Source organism: Penicillium samsonianum (genome assembly GCF_028829775.1).
Source record: "Penicillium samsonianum strain IBT 33392 chromosome Unknown utg000003l_segment0_segment0, whole genome shotgun sequence".
Lineage (NCBI taxonomy): Eukaryota > Fungi > Ascomycota > Eurotiomycetes > Eurotiales > Aspergillaceae > Penicillium > Penicillium samsonianum.
In genome coordinates, this window is record NW_026643261.1 from 927,810 (window position 1) to 945,104 (window position 17,295).

Here is a 17,295-nt window from a genome sequence, read left to right on the forward strand (position 1 = left end):
GAGGCTGGAATACGAGTGAAGGCTCATTTCGTGCTGCAAGTGAAATACGAATCGACCATCAGCTCGATAAACACGAAGAACACGGCAATGGGGTAGAGATGTTCTCGTAGCATAGCATGAATGATTTATCTATAAAAGCTTCAATGTCCATCGCTATTCGGATACATCTTCTTCAACTCAGACCCTCTAAACCACAGAGAACAAGAAATTCCTATCACAAAGACATACAGCCCAGCAATTCATCATGCATTTCATTTCCCTCATTGCCTTCTCCTTCACGACCGCCATAACAGCGGTCCACGCCTACCCCATCACCGGCACCACCGTCAACTGCCGTTCCGGTCCCGGAACAAGCCATGCGGTCGTCAAGTCATACAAAAAGTCCCAAGACGTGAAAATCACCTGCCAAACCACCGGAGACACTGTCTCGGGGAACAACATCTGGGACAAAACATCCGACGGCTGCTATGTAGCCGACTACTTCGTGAAGACCGGCAGCAGCGGCTACGTGACCACCAAGTGCAGCAGCGGTGGCGGCGGCGGTAGCAGTGGAGGCAGCACCGGCACTGGAAAGGCCATCATCGCTGCAGCCGAGAAGGAGAAAGGCCTCCCATACGTCTGGGGCGGCGGTGGCTGCAAGGGTCCCTCCGGCGGCGGCTTTGACTGCTCCGGTCTGACGCAGTATGCTATCTGCCAGGCATTGAAGAAGACGATTCCCCGTGTTGCGCAGGACCAGTATGACTCCAGCATGGGCAAGCGGTACCCCCGTGCGCAGGCTAAGGCTGGTGATCTCTTGTTCTGGGCTACTGGTGGTGACTGCAAGAACAAGGTTGCTCATGTTGGTATCTTTATCAATGATAAGTTGATGATTAATGCTGCTCGCACTGGTACGCCGGTTCGTGAGCAGGCTATTTGGACTTCGTATGGTGGGGAGAGTATCTGTCCTTATGTTATGAGGTATGTATTTCATTCTCTGGTTTCTGGGGTGTCATACTAACTGGGATATAGATTCACTTGAGCTTTGGATATGGGCTAGTTGGTTCGGATTTCCTTTGGAGCTTACGATTGAGAGATCAATATTGGGGAGTTTATGAGGATCTTTTGTGTTTATTGGATTTGTGTGGTACTTTACATAGATGGAATATTCAAGTCTTCTATGTTCTTTATCCACTCTTGAAACAACATCGATCAATGGTTGCCAAATCACAACATTGAAGATATGCCGGGACTGGGTAACAGTCGAGAGAAAGAAGGAAGGAAGGAACTTCTATGGGAAATGTATAAATTAGGAAGGTGGACAGGTGACATTTGGTACCTGGGAAGGTACGTGAGGTATAAAAGGGCATCCACCACCTTTCCTCCTCTTCTCTTCTTCCTTTCCCCAACCCTCTCGACCACCATCTCTCCGTAGCCCCCATGAGACAGCGTAGGCGGAGGTTCCCGTAGCACATGGTGCCTCGCCGACCCACATGGATATCAACCACGTTGAGGTCCATGCCCGGGTGCAGGTACGCGCCGACATCAAACCGGGCTTTCTCGTGTGAGGTCTTTGACAAAGTCGTGGCTGAGCCTTCGAGCTCTCCATAGCCACTTGACGAGTCCCACGGAATACATGGGGGGTGTTTTATCACATCCTCTTTCATTGTACAGCTATTCACCTAGGTAGTCACCCAGTGTGCGAATGAGATAGACTTGGGCTTAATTTCCTGAATTTCATTTGTGCTCTACCTAGGCAATATTGAGATATAATCTATGTCTACATTACCCTCAAAACCGCGAAACGTCCCGACCAAAGAACTTATTCAACGTCCACCGGAAAGCCACACGCAGTTTATTGCGCCAACTGATGGACATGCTGATGTAAGCCAGCTTCCAAATGAGGGACGCAGTACGTCCCTTAATACCTTCCGGCAGGAAGCTGTTCGAACCACGGTCACCGTTATGGGGTATTTGCATCAATGCGCGTTCGTCACCGATGTACGCCATCGTGCCCAGGTCGCGGAAAGAGAACGGCGGAGTCTGACCTACGCCATCTTTGTTCAAGCGATCAGCTAGCCACTTCGCTTCTTGGTTAGCGGCCTGTGCTGTGGCAGGAGGAGCACCGTTCTCTGGCATGGCGTTGTCACCCAATGCGAACACGTCCCGAAGAACGGCCGTCTGGCCTGTTTCGTTTTGCAGCTGTACCCGCAGATGCCCGTCGACAAGAAGGGGACCTTTCTTAGGAGCTTTCTTGAATTTCCACGATGCGTTTTCGGGATTTTTGGGTGCTTCTGGGAAGGCCTCGATGCTATGGACTGAGTCTTTGGGGAATGCGTCGATTGAATCAAGCGATTCAGTAATGAACTTGGGCATGGCATTACCCGTTACCCAGACACACATACCAACGCCCGATTCACCATCTTCTTCAGTTGTAAGAGTCAGACAGCGCTTGGGGTCCATGTGGTATGGCGGAGGTGCACCAGGCGCGCCCCAGCGCAAACTTTTGACATGGTGTGAGGTCTTGATATCAATTCCCTCGCTCTTCATAGTTTCCATCGCATAGCGGGAAAGCGACTCATCGAACATCGAAAGCACCTTGGGCGCAACGTCATACAAAGTGATCTTTGGGATTTCATCAAGGCTCGGGTATAGCGCCATCATATCGGAGTAGATGAAATCGCGTAGCGATGCCGCAAGCTCAATGCCGGTTGGGCCAGCTCCGACAATCGCGAAGTTCAGCAGCCACTTTCGCATCTCTGGCGTAGTGAATGGCAGGACGGCCAGCTCGAAGCATTCCCGCACGCGCCGCTTCACCCTTTTCGCGTCCCCGATATCCTTGAAAAACATTGCATTCTCCCGCACCCCCGGTGTTCCGAACGTGCGGCTGACAGCGCCTACCGCAATGACAAGCTTGTCGTAGGGTACTTCGAATATTTCTCCCTGTTCCCATTGGAGATGCGCTTGCATCGGCTCCTTGTTCGTGGTCTCCGGGCCTTCCTCGGTCCCCCGCCGCTCTTCGGCCGTGCGCGGTGACTCGGTGACACCGCTCTTGACGACGGTTGCTTCGCATAGAACGGTCTTCTTTTTCAGGTTGACTGCACGCGCAGCTCCTTGAATGAAGTCGACTTTGGAGCGCGGATCGCGTACGGGCTCCACGATGTTCGAGAAATCGAGGGATCCGCTAGCCGTATTGGTGAGAAGAGGAGTAAAGACAAAGTATGAGCGAGGTGAGATTATGAGAGGTGCGTAGGTCTTCGGAGAAAGTCTCCGCGAGAAGGTGTATCCACCCCAGCCGGATCCAAGAATGACGACTCGTTCTTTTTTATTCTCAGACTCCTGAGCTGGGGCGGACTGTTCAGCTCGTGTTGCGAGGCATCTCTGGCCTGGTGTATGAACTGCCGGGGCAATGCTAGACGAAGATATGTATGTAGAGTGGAGAGGGTGGGCAAGGGGAGGGAGCGGATTCCGGATACGTAGGGCCTGGAGCCGCAGAGGGAGCATCGCGCTCAATGGCCGGGTTTGCATGACAATGCAGGACTAACTCAGTGTGTCAGTAGATGGAAGGTAGTCTGTTCAATAATAATCCCAATTCAGTAACACCTGCTATCTAAATACGGCATTGGTACTCATAAAGAGGTTTACTCTTCCGCTGACACATCGATGACTTCACCATCGGTAGGACAAGGAAAGGAGATATCCGGAGCGGATCTTTGGCCTGGCCCACTTGGTAGGATCCATATTCCATCGGATACTTGTGCTCCCGTGAACATTTTGGGAATTGGGAGCTGTTGTTACTGCTCCATCTATCAAGCTCGTGGACCCCCGGAACCCTTCGGAGCAGTCGGTGAGAACGAGCTGCACGTGCCGTCGGAGACGATCGGGATATTCTGGCACATGCTGTTCACATGGCACTGAAGAGTTTTGGTAGACGTCTATCAGCTGTAAATGATCTTGAGAGTAACTTGTGAAGAAGAGAGGGGAAAAGAAAGTTATTATGAGTTCGAGGGGAGCATCATACGATGGGGTTGAGCTAGGGCTTGGCAAAATCACATGAATTTTATAAACCAATAATTTGTGTTCAAGGATCTCCGAGATTCTAGCAGCTAGAAGCTTTGATAATGATTTAGTTTTCGAGGAAACAAGCCTACAATCAAGTCCCGGGTTGTTTTCTTGCGTTGTCTTCCGCAGTCCAGGAGATGCCATTGTGTTCGAGGATATGACAGCTCAGCTTCGTCGGCATTGCGGAAGAGACCGGAATCCAAACCTGTCCCGGTTATAACACGTCTCGATAGTCTCCAAGCAAATGGCATGAGATTAAAGCGAGCTTGTCTGTCCATTCGCATCATGTATCATTCCAAAATTATCACGTCGCGATATTTTGCCCCCACCTTATAGACGGTGGGCAGGGCGGTAACAAATAGCGCGGAGTTATGACACATCATATGTGGCGCTGTGTGGCACATACGTGTAGTCTGAGTGGCGGAACCCCTATGAGTCAGAAGCTCGGATTTAGGGGCAGTTTGCCTAATCGGGATGGTCTTTTTTGCTCCGTTGTATACTTCAGCCCCACCAATATATCTTTATTCGCCCCTCTGAGTTTTAGATTTCTCGTAGGGTCGGAGATCATCGTTTAAGGCATGGTTATCACCGATATATTGCTACATCGGGACCAATTCTCGGCCCCGAGCCTCGATGGCGAATTTGCGTGAAGATGATGCGCATGGCTAGGCAGGGCTGTCGTACGTATACTTCCAGAATGACGTTTAAAACGGCTGCCTGGGTGTATAACCAGATGCATATAAAGAGCCGCCTGTTGCTTCTGTTGATATATAGTATCAGATCAAGTGTCCTTCACTTTTCTTCGCTTTTCTTCTCTGGCTTTCTGATATCTTCCAACATAATCATTTTGTCTCGCAAGTTACATATTTTACATCAATCTACCACTTCAAGATGGCTTCCATCTATCAACTCAACCAACCTCCCAATCCGTTTTGGGACTTTGTCAACGGCAATCTAGAGGACCATCCTTTCTTTGCTCCTCACGGCCACCGCGGACACCACGGACATCGTGGACGTCGTGGATGGGATAACCCCCAGCAGAGCGACAATACCACAAGAGGTGCTCAAGCAGGTGAAACCACTGAGCCTAACGCCGACATGGAGAAAGACGAAACGTCGGCATCAGACTCAGATTCCCCAGACAACCACCACCATCGCTGCGACCACTGCGAAAATGGTAAGGGCATAGGCAGGAGCCGTGGAGGCCCCGGCCACCACGGTCCAGGCCCATTCCGTGGTGAAGGTGGCAAGGGAAAGCATGGACATGGCCCTGACGCCGAGCCATATAGCCACCACGCCCACCACAACACCTCCAAGGAATTCTCACAGGACTCTGAAGTACCCCAAGCAGTCGGTGAACTCTCCGAACCGAATGCGGTCCCATTCGCCTCTAAAGAGAACATCGAAACCCCGGTATCGGACTCTGACTCTCCCGGCAACCATCGCCGCCACGGCCACGGCGGAAAGTGCAAGAACAAGGGCCATGGAGGTCCCGGCCACCATGGACCAGGTCCCTTCCGCGGCAAGGGTGGCAAGGGAAAACACTGCCATGGCCCTCACGCTGGACCATATGACTTCCACAGTTACGGCCATGACCACCACCACGGCGCCGGTGCCTTCTGGGGCTACGGACGCGACGGAAAGGGCAAACATGGACATGGACACGGTCCCCACGCTGGTCCATACGGCTTCCCCGGCCACCACAACAACGCCGGACCCTTCGGTTTCGGTCCCCGTGAACATGGTCACCACCACAAAGGAGGCCCCGGTGGTCGCGGCAGACACCATGGCGGATCTCCTTTCGGCGGCCCGTTCGACTTCCTGCGCCAGATCGGTGCAGGACTTGGTTTCCCCATGAACGGGCCTACCGCGGAGGGTGTTGACTTTACGCCCTCCGTTGACGTTTTTGATACCCCTGCCAAGTACATTGTGCATGTCTCACTGCCCGGGGCTAAGAAGAGCGATCTCAGTATTGACTATGATGCTGACGAGTCTGTTCTGCATCTGGCGGGTGTTGTTTACCGGCCTGGCGTCAATGAGGATCTCCATCAGGCTCTTGTTATGGAAGAGCGGGGTCAGCATGTTGGTGTCTTTGAGCGTGAGGTCCGTCTTGGGACTCGTGTTTCTCCGGCTTTTATTATTGTTGATGGGATCTCGGCAAAGCTGGAGGATGGTGTTTTGAATGTTACTTTGCCAAGAAAATTTCAGGATCCTGAGGTTGGAAAGAAGATGGTTTTTGTGGAGGATGGTAATTTGGAGAATGAGAAGGAGGCCATGGTCGTGAATGAGAGGACTCTCACTCCAGTGGAATCTGAAGAGAGCGATGTTGAAGATGGTGAGGCGAGAGAGTATGTCAATGTTCATGTGCAGTGAACACCAGTCTGGTTCCTATGATTTTGGATTACTTGAAGTTTTTGTTACGACCTTTGTTTTCATCTATGGTTTAATATTTGAAATTGTTTATCATGAAATAATGAATCGCCGCTCGAAATCGGGTGGAATAATTACCAACTTTGCTCTTGTCGTAAAGTCTTCTGAACCAGAGTCCCAGGACGAATATCTATCAATATATTGGATTTTAAAATCACTTAACAAAGTAGATCGAGGTCATTTCCCAAAGACCCATCTTCTCGGCCATACCAGCCACTCCCTAAAGCCGGGGTGGATCTTGATCTCAATCTCCTCCAGCAATTGAAGTGAAGTGCCTTTGAGGAACCAGGAATCGTTAACAATATGCAGCAGCACACACCAATGAGCCAGCAGGACCAGAGCTGCAGGATGGCATGCTTCCATATCATCTCGGAATTGTTTGGAAAGTGAGTATGCCCACATTAGGACCATGCCAACCTCCACATGGGGCCCTGCGAGCTCTATCTGACGAGTCGAGTTCTCAAAGAACTTCAGTGAGTGCTTGTAGTCTGTTCGGTAATCGAGAGGACTTGGCAATTCATCCGAGGTGGTCAAGTTCTGGTGGGACTGGGGTTGTATATGAGGGAATGGATAATCGTCAATAAACCGATGGAGTTGTGATATCCGAATCTGTATGTCGGGGGGAAGCAGAGACTGCTGCATGGCTGCTGGGCTGAAGCGGGGTTAGTTGGTTCAGTTCAACAATTACCATCCCCCCGGAGTGGGATTACGAGAACTCAAAAGCTCACCTTGCCATGAGCGGTTCATTTTCAAGCCAGACGCAGTTAACAAGCGGTGCGAGCTGGGTTCTTCGAAGAGAGTGTAACCACGGCTCCATAATCGTCTGCAATCCCTTGACGACGGAAAAGAGCTCCACCACATTCGATATCGGAGCTGGCCAGCGATCCTCGCCCAGTCGGATCGGCGAGGCACAGACATATACCATGATCATGGAAGCAAAGCAGAAAACAGGCTGCCAGTTGCTAGGATCGATTGGGGAGGAAATGAGCTCCCGAAACTCTGTTAGCCCAGCTGCCTGGTGGTAGGCAGACGCCTTGATGTTCTTTTCCCTCTGGGTTGGGAAGAGAAAGGCGCGGTGTAGGGCAGATAGAGCCAGTATTCCGTGCATCAAATATCTATTGGAATATCCCTCCACTGGGAGAACAACGCGCCAGACATGGCGTGAGTCTTCGCGGATTGTCAGAGTGTTGCATGTCACGGTGCAGTAATGATGCATAAGTTCAAGGTCTGATGCCCAGTCATCCGTGTTCAAAGCCGGGATTTCTTCTGGCGAGTCGGACAAAAATTGCAGTAGACCAGATCTACTCTCTGACTTACGCTGATCGTGACCCGGAGCTCTCGAGCTCCCAGCCGGAGTTGCCGGGTATGACTCTACGTTCAATGGCGAGGGCAAATAAGACGATGCCAATGACTCTGACCGAGTATATGGAGTATCAGCCGGAGTTGATATGCCACGCTCAACATATGAGCATTGAATGGCATGTTTGGTACAGTTCGTACATGGATATTGCTCATCGCACTGTGCCGGTTAGAAAAAGCGCAAGCCAGAGTGGTGTGCGCCGCACCTTTAGTCTTCGTGCCTTGCATTGTGGACAGCCAGTACGCGACTTCCGATGTGATCTCCTTGGGCCCATTGTCAAAGGGGTTTATAATCAAAGTGATGAGGAGGATCAAGCTATTCGAGTTCGAGTGCGGATACGGGGATACGGTGAAACGAATACGAAAACGGAGACGGAAACGAATTCGCGGAAAAGCCTCTTCAACGCCCCACTTCGCTTGTTTAAGCTGCGCAAAGCCAAGACGCTTCCCAGATTATAAGAATAACGCTCGAATCAATGCATTCAATTAGAAGGTCGCCTAAGTTTATAGTGGATCGCGGAGGGGCCATGTTTCGGGATCAACGCTATGGGCTATGGGCTATGGTAGCGATGGTTGTTTCCCAGCCGATGGCTGTTGCCCACGTTCATATAAAGTCCAACTATGTACCCCAATTAGCATAAATAGACTAAATTTCTTCGAATCTCCAACCCATTTCATCGCAAGATGTCCGAAAAACACAATATCTACGGGTACAATCCCTCCCTTCCCGCCGCTGTCATCTTTATCATCCTCTTCGGCGCTACGACCGCTCATCACGGCTATCAGCTTACCAAGTCACGATGCTGGTACTTCATTCCATTTGTGATCGGCGGAATCTGTATGTCAAGCTACTTTTGGCTGTGATAAAGCGCCACTAACTCTCTGTCAACTCATACAGTCCAGGTCATAGGATACATCTGCCGAGCTGCATCGCATGACAACTTCTATGGAATCCCGCTGTACGCCATGCAGACACTCTTTATCCTACTCGCCCCGCCGCTGTACGCGGCATCCATCTATATGATCCTCGGGCGAACAGTGACCTACCTACAAGCCGAGCACCTAAGCATGGTGCCAGTCAAGTGGATGACCAAGATATTCGTGACGGGAGATGTGTTCTCGTTTTTCTTACAGTGCGCTGGTAAGTAAAGCCCATGTCATCAAATCAGACAACAGCCAGCCATGGACTGAGAACATAAAAGCTAATTACATCTCATCTTAGGCGGCGGTCTCATGTCTACGGGAGGCTCTATGCGTGATGCAGGCTCAAACATAACCATCGGTGGTCTCGTCGTCCAGCTTCTCTTCTTCGGCTTCTTCGTGATCGTCACAACGGTCTTTCACTTCCGCATCTCTCGTCAACCAACCTCCAAATCACAGTCAGATCGTGATCACACCTGCGGTGATGGCTGGAAACAGCGCAACTGGTTCACCATCCTCATCGGGCTCTACATCGTCAGCTTCTTGATTTTGGTGCGGTCTGTGTTCCGCTTGGTCGAGTACAAAGAGGGTTACAATGGGTACACCATGACACATGAGGTCTTCATGTACATCTTTGATGGATTGTTGATGCTTATCGCTATGGCTGTGATGAATGTGTGCCACCCCGCTGAGATCTTGGGGGATGGGAAAAGTGGAAGCCGAGAGTATTCAGATGTAATGCAGCTAAGCTAGACAGCAATAGCTATAGTTTCTAGTGCTGGCACGCTTTACTTACTAATAAGAATTTTTTGAATTCTCATCAAAACTTCTTCACTTCTCATCAGAGCTTTAATTACTTTTAGCGCTATGTGTACGAGAATATATCCAACTTTTGCCCATAGATCGAAACAACAAACTGACCAAGACAAAATATCCAATTATTAGATGCCATAAATCATATCATCGTGATCTGTAGTCCAGGCTAGACCGCAGATCGTAACTTTTTTGCACAGTGCCATTGCCTAATCCACCGACGTATAGATCAGGGCGTCTCGAGGCCCCCGTGTCGCGTGTAGAAACAGGTAGCAGACTACCACCATATCCAACATCGATGCTCCTCCGCATGCGCGACAAGCTTATAATTTTCTCCATCTCCAAAGCCTGGAGCGTGTCCTCACCCCGTTCACTCTTCGCAGACACCTTCTCCCGGTTAGACATCCAGCGCCGCCCGCCCACACGGAAGAAACCACCAATATCATCAACCGTGAGAGCGACCCAGACAAGTGGGATGGAGATTGCAAAGCCAATACCAAAGGTATACTTTGACACATAACTGAGATTCAAGTTCTCGAATTCTTTCAGGTTGATCGTGAAGATGGAGGCGATAAACGACAACGGCAGGAAGACGATAGTAACAATAGTGAAGACCATAATTGTCTTGCTCTGGCGGGTTGTACCAGCAGCCTGATCACGGGCAAAGCGTGCTTCAAAGGCATTGGCGTGTTTTTGTTTGAGATCGAGCAGATCCGTGATGGAGTGGTAGATGCGCTCGGCCTGTTTATCCATGCGGTCGATGTCCTTCAGATGCATGTCGACCATGCGCTGCTGGTCTTTGAACCGCTTCTTGACCTCGAATTGTGACCGGTGCTGGCCTTGGTAGGTCTCGCAGACGACTTCTTGGAAGTCGAGCAGGACATTGTTCTGGTGCTCCAGCACCGTCCGGATCATGTTCAGCTCATCTCGGATGTCCTTTGTCTCCGCTAGGAGATTTGTTTCCTGTCCGATATCCAGGAGCCGGTCGACGAATAGTGGCTGGCCGTCCTCGTCGCAGTAGTTGCTGCTTTCGTCTTTGTCGTCTGTCCCCTTGCGGGACTTTGGCGGAGAGCTGAAGGAGCCGTTCAGCTTCCGGTGGCTTTTCAGCCAGTCTGATGCCTGTCCGGAGGCGTGGTTGAATTGGTTAAAAAGCACGGTCTCTTTGTCCGTAGCTATACCAATGGATGACTCGAACATATCAAGGAACTGGTACTCCTCGTCGCCCAAGCGGTGTCGGTCAAAGACTCCCGAGCATCGATTGGTGATTATCATGGCTAGATCATAGACGGATTTGACAGGGTCTCGGGTCTTGGAATTGATATCCTCGATAATCCCATCCAGCACGTTAAGCGGGTCATTCTTGGGCTGGTCCCATCTCTGCGGGAAGGCTGTTACAATTAGATTCGTGCCTAGAACCCACATCCACAGTTGATCAACCATGAATATCTTGGGGTCTGCGCCCATTCCAGGGCTTTTTGTTTGGTACCGGTACACCACTTGATCCTGATCACGGCTCTTGGTATCGATGTTTGGGTAGAAAAACTGGTCCAGTGTTCGGCGGACATGCAGGGAGGTCGTTGAGGATGATAGATGTGCGTCGATGAGCATTTCGTCTCTTGTACGCATTCTCTTCATCGCATTAGATACAAAATCCAGCGTTTCTGCTCGTGAGATTGCATCCTGCATCTTTTGTCTGCGCTCCGTGGTTTCGAAGTGCAGATACGGCATGAACACGCAGACGTTACATGCAGAAACCAGAGGGTGAGGATCTTTGCAAAAGGTTGATGAAGACAGGGGTGATGACCTCGCCTGTTTCTCGCTCTGGCCCCATGGTGACTTCCCCTTCGTCTCCTGCTTGGGAGTTCCCGGTGCGCTGCCCGACTTGCCACGCTTCTGGTTGTTTTTGCTCTTTTTTCCATGTGCCCCGTCATCGTGGAAGTAAGAATCCGCCTTGTCAGGCTTGCCGCCTGTGCCTTTTGACTTTCGGGCAGCGCTATCCATGGCCTTCACCTGCCCTTGATCAGACACAGGCTCCTCCGAAGTCTCCTCTTCATGTCGCCGCAGCATCGTCCGCGGCGTATTCTGACACAACGGCCGCATAAAGTGCGAGTGGGTCCTTTGACCCCGATGTTGATAGTTGAAAGACTTCTCCAGCCCCTTGAACCCATCAACATCATGGGCCCCCTCCTCAATAAAAGACTTGGTAAGCAGAGCTTCCACCCACGCCATATTGTTGGCCGGTAAGTGAATCCACCGGAACTCAGTCACACGACTATCAACCGGCACAGTGGTAACAGCCTGTTTCCTAGGATTCTCCCGATCCCTCCCATAAAGCAGATTAAACACCGACATGCGCTTAACCCGATTCTCATTATGAAAGTTTCCAAAATCAACAACAGTAGCATCGAACGCCGCACAAGCCTCCTTAACATCATCAGAAAGACTCTCGACATTGTTAAACGGCGCAAGCAACAGCACAATATCCTTGCGCTTGAACTGCGCCGCGCGCAAAAACGGTGTACTGCCAAAATTATCTTTAACCCGGCGCTTCAGATCGGGCCTCTCGAGAAGACACTCCACAACCTCGCGATGACCCCCCTGCGCAGCAAGATGCAGCGGCGTGATACCATTTAGAAGCTGTGCATTGATATGCGCGCCTTCGCTCACCAAAATCCGCACAATATCCTCACACCCCTTATCACAGGCATTATGAAGCGGCGTCCAGCCACCATCACTCGCAGCATTAACAGCCGCCTTGTGCGCAAGCAGCAGCTGCACGATATCCGCCCGGTCATGAGCCGTAGCAACATGCAGCGCGGTCTTACCACGCAGCTCAACAGCATCGATCTCCGCCGGCCCCGGCCCCGGTCCCGGTCTCCGCCCCTCCCCTTCCCCCTCACCAGCATTCCTCGTCAACAACATCTCCGCCAACCTCCAATTCCCCGACGCACAAGCCCAATGCAACGGCGTCCGCCCAAGCTCATCCTGTCCCCCAGGCCCATCAACAAGACACTCCGTCCTCAACAACAAACTCACCACCTCATCCCCCCAACCCCACCGACAAGCCTTATCAGCGGCGAGGTTATGCAACGCATTCCGACGGCGAAGATCACGCTTATTAACGTCTGCGCCGCGCATAATGAGCAGATGCAGGATATCAGCGTGGTTCTTCCATGCGGCCGTCATGAGGGCCGTGCGACCTTCTTTATCGGCGGAGTCTGGACATGCGCCGTGGTCGAGGAGGAGACGGACGATTTCGTAGTGGTCGCGCTCGACGGCGCGGAGGAGTGGGGAGGCGCGGTTGGAGGGGACGTCTGTTTTGGCGCCGAGGGTTAGGAGGCATTCTGTTGCTGCGACGCAGGCTCGTTCGGCGCTGCGCATTAATCCGATGCGGAGGAAGTTGTCGGTTAGTTGATTGTACTCGTGGGCGAGGGCTATTATCTTTTTGAGGGAGTCGATGTCGTTTGATTCTGCGGCGCGTAGGAGTCGTGGCTCGAGGCGCTCGTGGCTGTCGCTCGTTATGCTGGAGCGGGAGGGTGGCATGGTGGGTAGAGGTGAGGTGAGGTGAGGTAAGGTTATGAGGGGAGTTGCGATGATTAGAGTATATATTGTTGTGTATAGGGTGTCGTTAATTCATTTCCGGCGTTTTTTGTTGAGTTATTGAGGCTCTTCGACTTTTTTCCCCAGTAAGATAAGATACTTGGGGATGGATGGTTAGGAGAAATTGGACAAAGCTAAACTTGAATCAAGCTCAAGCGACAGCAGATGGCCCTTTTCCCGGTCCGGAAGAGATCTGCGGGCGTGAAGGTCCTTCTTTTCTTAGCCCCTAATCCCATGGGGATTCTATAACCGACGGTGATGAAGGAAAGAGGCTGTGTGGCTGATCCTCTCGTATTGCCTGCTGTAGTGGGTTTGGCCTCGGCATATGCATGGTTTCACGGTTTGACTGGTTGAATCCTTTGATTGGGGGAGACGAAGGACATTTGTGTAAAAGTGCAGGTAAATCCAGGGTACGGCAATCTTGGAAGGTCCAATATAGTAGATAGAGCGCTGGTGTAAATAAAGAAATTAAGAACCTGGTAACTCAAGCCGGAACCATGGATCCGGGACAACTCAATGGCTTCAGGAACTACAGGAACTGCAAATACAAACAATACGCAATCAAGTAGTAAATAAACCCTCGTTCACTGAATTGAACAGACATTAGAATCTATATTTCTATCGGGCAGCTTCCGGCGTAACTAACTACGGCAAACAGGGGGAATCCGAGGCGAAGAGAGAAGAAAAGCAGAAAGAAAAAATTTAAATGACAAGGTGAAAAGAAAAGAGAAGCCCCTCCTCCAGAGATGCTAAAGCCGATATGCTGATAATTATGATGTGCTTCTCCATGCATGCTGCCCCCGATGAATTAAAAAGTTCTTGCTTTTTGTTTTCGCTTCCCTGTGCATCGCGCCGATCCCGCCTAGTAGTTCATGTCACAAAATGCGCCTATCAACAGAAAAATGAAACGGTCAAGAGTATGGAAGTCAGAGTTACAAAACGAGTTTGTATTCTGAATGTGCAGGCCGTAACGTAGTGCCATAGAATCTAATCATAGAGAAAAGACACAAGACAATGGTATTTAGTGCTTCTTCTTGTCCTTCTTCGGGACTTCCTTGAGAATATCGTCGAAACTCATGTTCGGGTTGAATCGACTAATCGGACGTGTGGGGGGGCTCGATAGGGGCAATGCCTGCGGGAAGGGGCAAGGCTTCCAATCCGGGGTAGAATGAGTGGCGATGCTCCGATCGTTGGGTAGCGGCAGGCGAGCGGGTTCGTGGAATCGCTGGAGGGGGCGGGGTGAGCCCACCAGGGACCATCATAGGGTTCGGGTAAGGTTCCGAAGAAGACCCTGCCGACGATTGATGGCCTTGGTAAGGTGATGATATAGAGGACTCCTCATCGTCGTAGGCGGCGTCTTCCACCATAGGTGGATCAAGAAGAAAGCCCGCCTCGGCCCACTGCTCGGCAACTTGCCAGCAATGACTGCGACGGTATACACCTTCCACTCCATTAATGACCACATCAGATGGCAAGCTAACAACACCAGCACCACCTGCAACCCCGAACCAGCTGCGAGCAGTCTTAGTGTCGTTGTGAATCCAGGGAGCACCGCCACGTGGGGCAATGCAGAGGAAATACTCCACGCCCTCGTTGAAGTGGACATCAGGGACATCCACCACCAGCATGGGGAGGGCTTGAATGACGGCGTATAGGAAGATCCACTGGCCACATCGGAGGTCGGTGATGTCATTAACATTCTTGCCCTGCGCGGAGCGACGCTCGAATTGCATGAAGCTCTCAATGAAAGGAGTGGGTCGCATGGCCTCCCGGGTATAAGATCCCATCAGGACAGCGTTGATGTCGGAGTTCTTGAGCTTCTTGCCGCTTTGCTTAGCCTCCTTCTTGGCGTCGAGCGGTTTCCGATGCAGGGGCTGTAGCGAAGGCATTTGTGGAATGTCAAATGGTATGGGAGGAAGCACTGGTGGTGTGCTACGGTCATATTCGGAGAGAACCTGCCGCAAGGCACGAACGGTCATTTGCTTTGGATCAGATGAATCTGTTGAGTCATTGCCGGCGCCCGAAACATCAATTGTACGCGTCGTCAGGGACGTGCGGTCGACCATCAAATCGTAGAGATCGGTGAAGTCGTGGTACAAATCCAGAAGGAGAAGACGGTTAAGTCCGTTCTCCTCGAACTCGTTCTTCTTCGACCGAGCCTTGGGCGGCCACGAGCCGTACTTCTGTCGGTAGTATTGGATCGTAAACCGGCGGAATTCTTGGAATCCCGTCCTCCAGTTCTTGAAGCGCACCACCTTGCTTTCCAGGGAGGTAGTCGAGTTGGCAATACCCGAGAAAACGGAGGGGAAATCGAAATCTTCGAGTTTGCCGTAGAGACCGCGCAGGCGGGTGTCGAGATCAATGAAGGCGCGCTCCATGCGTTTCTGCGTGATAGGGTGGATGAAGGTATATTTAGGGCTCCGCAGTTGCTTGAGCTCATCCAGCTTTCCAACACCGTGGACGAAACCCTCGACATAGAGCGGGTAGTAGCGCAGACGTTCACCCAAGACGATGGCCTCGATCGTCTTCTCCCTGCTTCGACGGACATCTGCGAGGCGCAATTCTTCACAATAGTTGCTGAAACTGGAGGTGGCAGTCTCACCAAAGTTGGACGCGTCCAAGTTCGAGAACTCGAAACGGGCCAAAAGGACCGCCACGTCCATGAAAATAGAGAAAAGAGTGGATGACTTGGGTGAGGCAATTAAAGACTGGCCGAGCAGGAATGCGAAAAGGTTGCGGAACAAAAGCAGAGTCTCTGTGTCCTCTGGAGTGAGCCTTGCTTGCGGGTTGGACACATCACAGTTGAGCGGAATGGGAAGATAAAGATGAAGTTCCTGGACTTCCTCAGGTGTATCTTCGAATGCCATTCTTTGGCTTCCAGCACTGTCGTTATCGTTGTCGTTTTCGGGCTGATGGTCCAGCGGTGACAAAGGCGGAGACATTGGGTTGAGTGATAATGTTCGGGTTGGCTGCTCAAGGCCGCTCTTGCCATCGTTGCCGCGGGCTAGATAGGTGAGGGAGGGAGATTCGGCAAATATCGTGGAATCGACCTTGAAAGATGGGGCGCGGCCGGTATTCTGGGGGAACATATACACGTAAGTGTCACCCTGTTCGTTCCATAGTTCCTGGATCTGGAAAGCAGCAAAAAAATGATTAACCTCTAAAGCACCTCAAAATGGATTAAGTTTGCATATGCATACCTGCTCTCCTCTGGACAATGGACCCAGATCATAAACAACCTTCTGGTCCAGTCCTGCGATCCAAGCAGCCGGAAGCATGGGAGTTGGCCGCTTATCGATTGAGCTAGCGCGCGAACGACCGGGCATCCAACTTCTGCGCTTCGACGGTGTGCTAGGGCGGGAGTCCGGGTTCGAGCCAGGGATAGCCAACCCTGCCGAGCTAGAGGGCCTGCTCATATCGCGACCTCTGCTCTGCGGGCGGCCAACGGGTGAACTCGGAGCGCTGTTGGCCAGATCTTGGTTCACCGCCAGCAGTGAAGGTGGCGGGGGTAGGCTCTCCATGTCGAGGGTATCGGGCATGGTTCTGGGCTCCGAGGAGAAGACGGCATTGGGGGTTGAGACATGGCGAGTAGGTTTTGAGCCGCTCTGGCGTCGTTTGTCGATGGGGTTTTCTGAGGAATTCACAACTGGCGAAGAGACGGTCGAGGATTGGGAGTCCCGATCTTTGGATCCCAGCGAGAACAGAGACGAGATCCGCTTCGCCGACTTAACGGGAGCTGACAACATCTTGGGTGGTATGGATGTTGGTGGATAAGTTTTTTTTTTCGGGAGGAAGGCGACCCGGAGGTAGAGAAGGACAAGCCCGCATGGGAGCCCTGGAGGAATGAAGTGTGTCCTTGGCAGGTGATGGAGGGTTAGGGGGTTGGGGAATGGATCGGCAGGAGGGATTGGAAGAATGACAGGAAACTTGATGCCCTTTCACTGTCACAGGGAATGGATCAGGCTGAGCTGAGATCCAAACAAAAAAAAAATTAAAAGGGAAAGAGAATTACAAAGGGGAAGCTCAGGAGAAGTGATGAAAATAATAAAAACAGGTAACATCGGAGCCTTATTTCATGTATTCTATTATTTTACTATTTAATAATATTACAACATAATACATCCAATATTCATA

The 17,295-nt window shown here is 51.4% G+C and overlaps 7 protein-coding genes across 7 annotated transcripts; 3 read left to right on the forward strand and 4 right to left on the reverse strand.

The window, feature by feature from the left end:
- Positions 1–244: 244 nt before the first annotated feature.
- On the forward strand, positions 245–1,018 carry N7471_003905 (C40 family peptidase; the record flags this gene model as incomplete). The annotated part of the gene is made up of 2 exons (XM_057276624.1): positions 245–957; positions 1,009–1,018. The coding sequence occupies 2 exons, from the start codon at positions 245–247 to the stop codon at positions 1,016–1,018; spliced, it is 723 nt and encodes a 240-aa protein (XP_057136234.1).
- A 749-nt stretch (positions 1,019–1,767) lies between these two features.
- N7471_003906 (putative pyridine nucleotide-disulfide oxidoreductase) lies at positions 1,768–3,504 on the reverse strand (the record flags this gene model as incomplete). The annotated part of the gene is made up of 1 exon (XM_057276625.1): positions 1,768–3,504. The coding sequence occupies one exon, from the start codon at positions 3,502–3,504 to the stop codon at positions 1,768–1,770; it is 1,737 nt and encodes a 578-aa protein (XP_057136235.1).
- Positions 3,505–4,929: 1,425 nt separating this feature from the next.
- N7471_003907 (Hsp20/alpha crystallin family protein) lies at positions 4,930–6,411 on the forward strand (the record flags this gene model as incomplete). Its single annotated transcript, XM_057276626.1, has 1 exon — positions 4,930–6,411. The coding sequence occupies one exon, from the start codon at positions 4,930–4,932 to the stop codon at positions 6,409–6,411; it is 1,482 nt and encodes a 493-aa protein (XP_057136236.1).
- A 234-nt stretch (positions 6,412–6,645) lies between these two features.
- Positions 6,646–8,168, reverse strand: N7471_003908 (Zn(II)2Cys6 transcription factor domain-containing protein; the record flags this gene model as incomplete). Its single annotated transcript, XM_057276627.1, has 3 exons — positions 8,034–8,168; positions 7,197–7,987; positions 6,646–7,120 (listed from the first exon to the last, which is right to left on the reverse strand). The coding sequence occupies exons 1-3, from the start codon at positions 8,100–8,102 to the stop codon at positions 6,646–6,648; spliced, it is 1,335 nt and encodes a 444-aa protein (XP_057136237.1). The 5' UTR covers positions 8,103–8,168.
- A 343-nt stretch (positions 8,169–8,511) lies between these two features.
- Positions 8,512–9,501, forward strand: N7471_003909 (RTA1 domain-containing protein; the record flags this gene model as incomplete). The annotated part of the gene is made up of 3 exons (XM_057276628.1): positions 8,512–8,665; positions 8,726–8,968; positions 9,050–9,501. The coding sequence occupies 3 exons, from the start codon at positions 8,512–8,514 to the stop codon at positions 9,499–9,501; spliced, it is 849 nt and encodes a 282-aa protein (XP_057136238.1).
- A 207-nt stretch (positions 9,502–9,708) lies between these two features.
- On the reverse strand, positions 9,709–13,104 carry N7471_003910 (ankyrin repeat protein; the record flags this gene model as incomplete). Its single annotated transcript, XM_057276629.1, has 1 exon — positions 9,709–13,104. One exon carries the CDS (start codon positions 13,102–13,104, stop codon positions 9,709–9,711), a length of 3,396 nt encoding a protein of 1,131 aa, XP_057136239.1.
- A 1,151-nt stretch (positions 13,105–14,255) lies between these two features.
- N7471_003911 (uncharacterized protein) lies at positions 14,256–16,907 on the reverse strand (the record flags this gene model as incomplete). The annotated part of the gene is made up of 2 exons (XM_057276630.1): positions 14,256–16,292; positions 16,362–16,907. 2 exons carry the CDS (start codon positions 16,905–16,907, stop codon positions 14,256–14,258), a joined length of 2,583 nt encoding a protein of 860 aa, XP_057136240.1.
- Between the last annotated feature and the right edge of the window lie 388 nt (positions 16,908–17,295).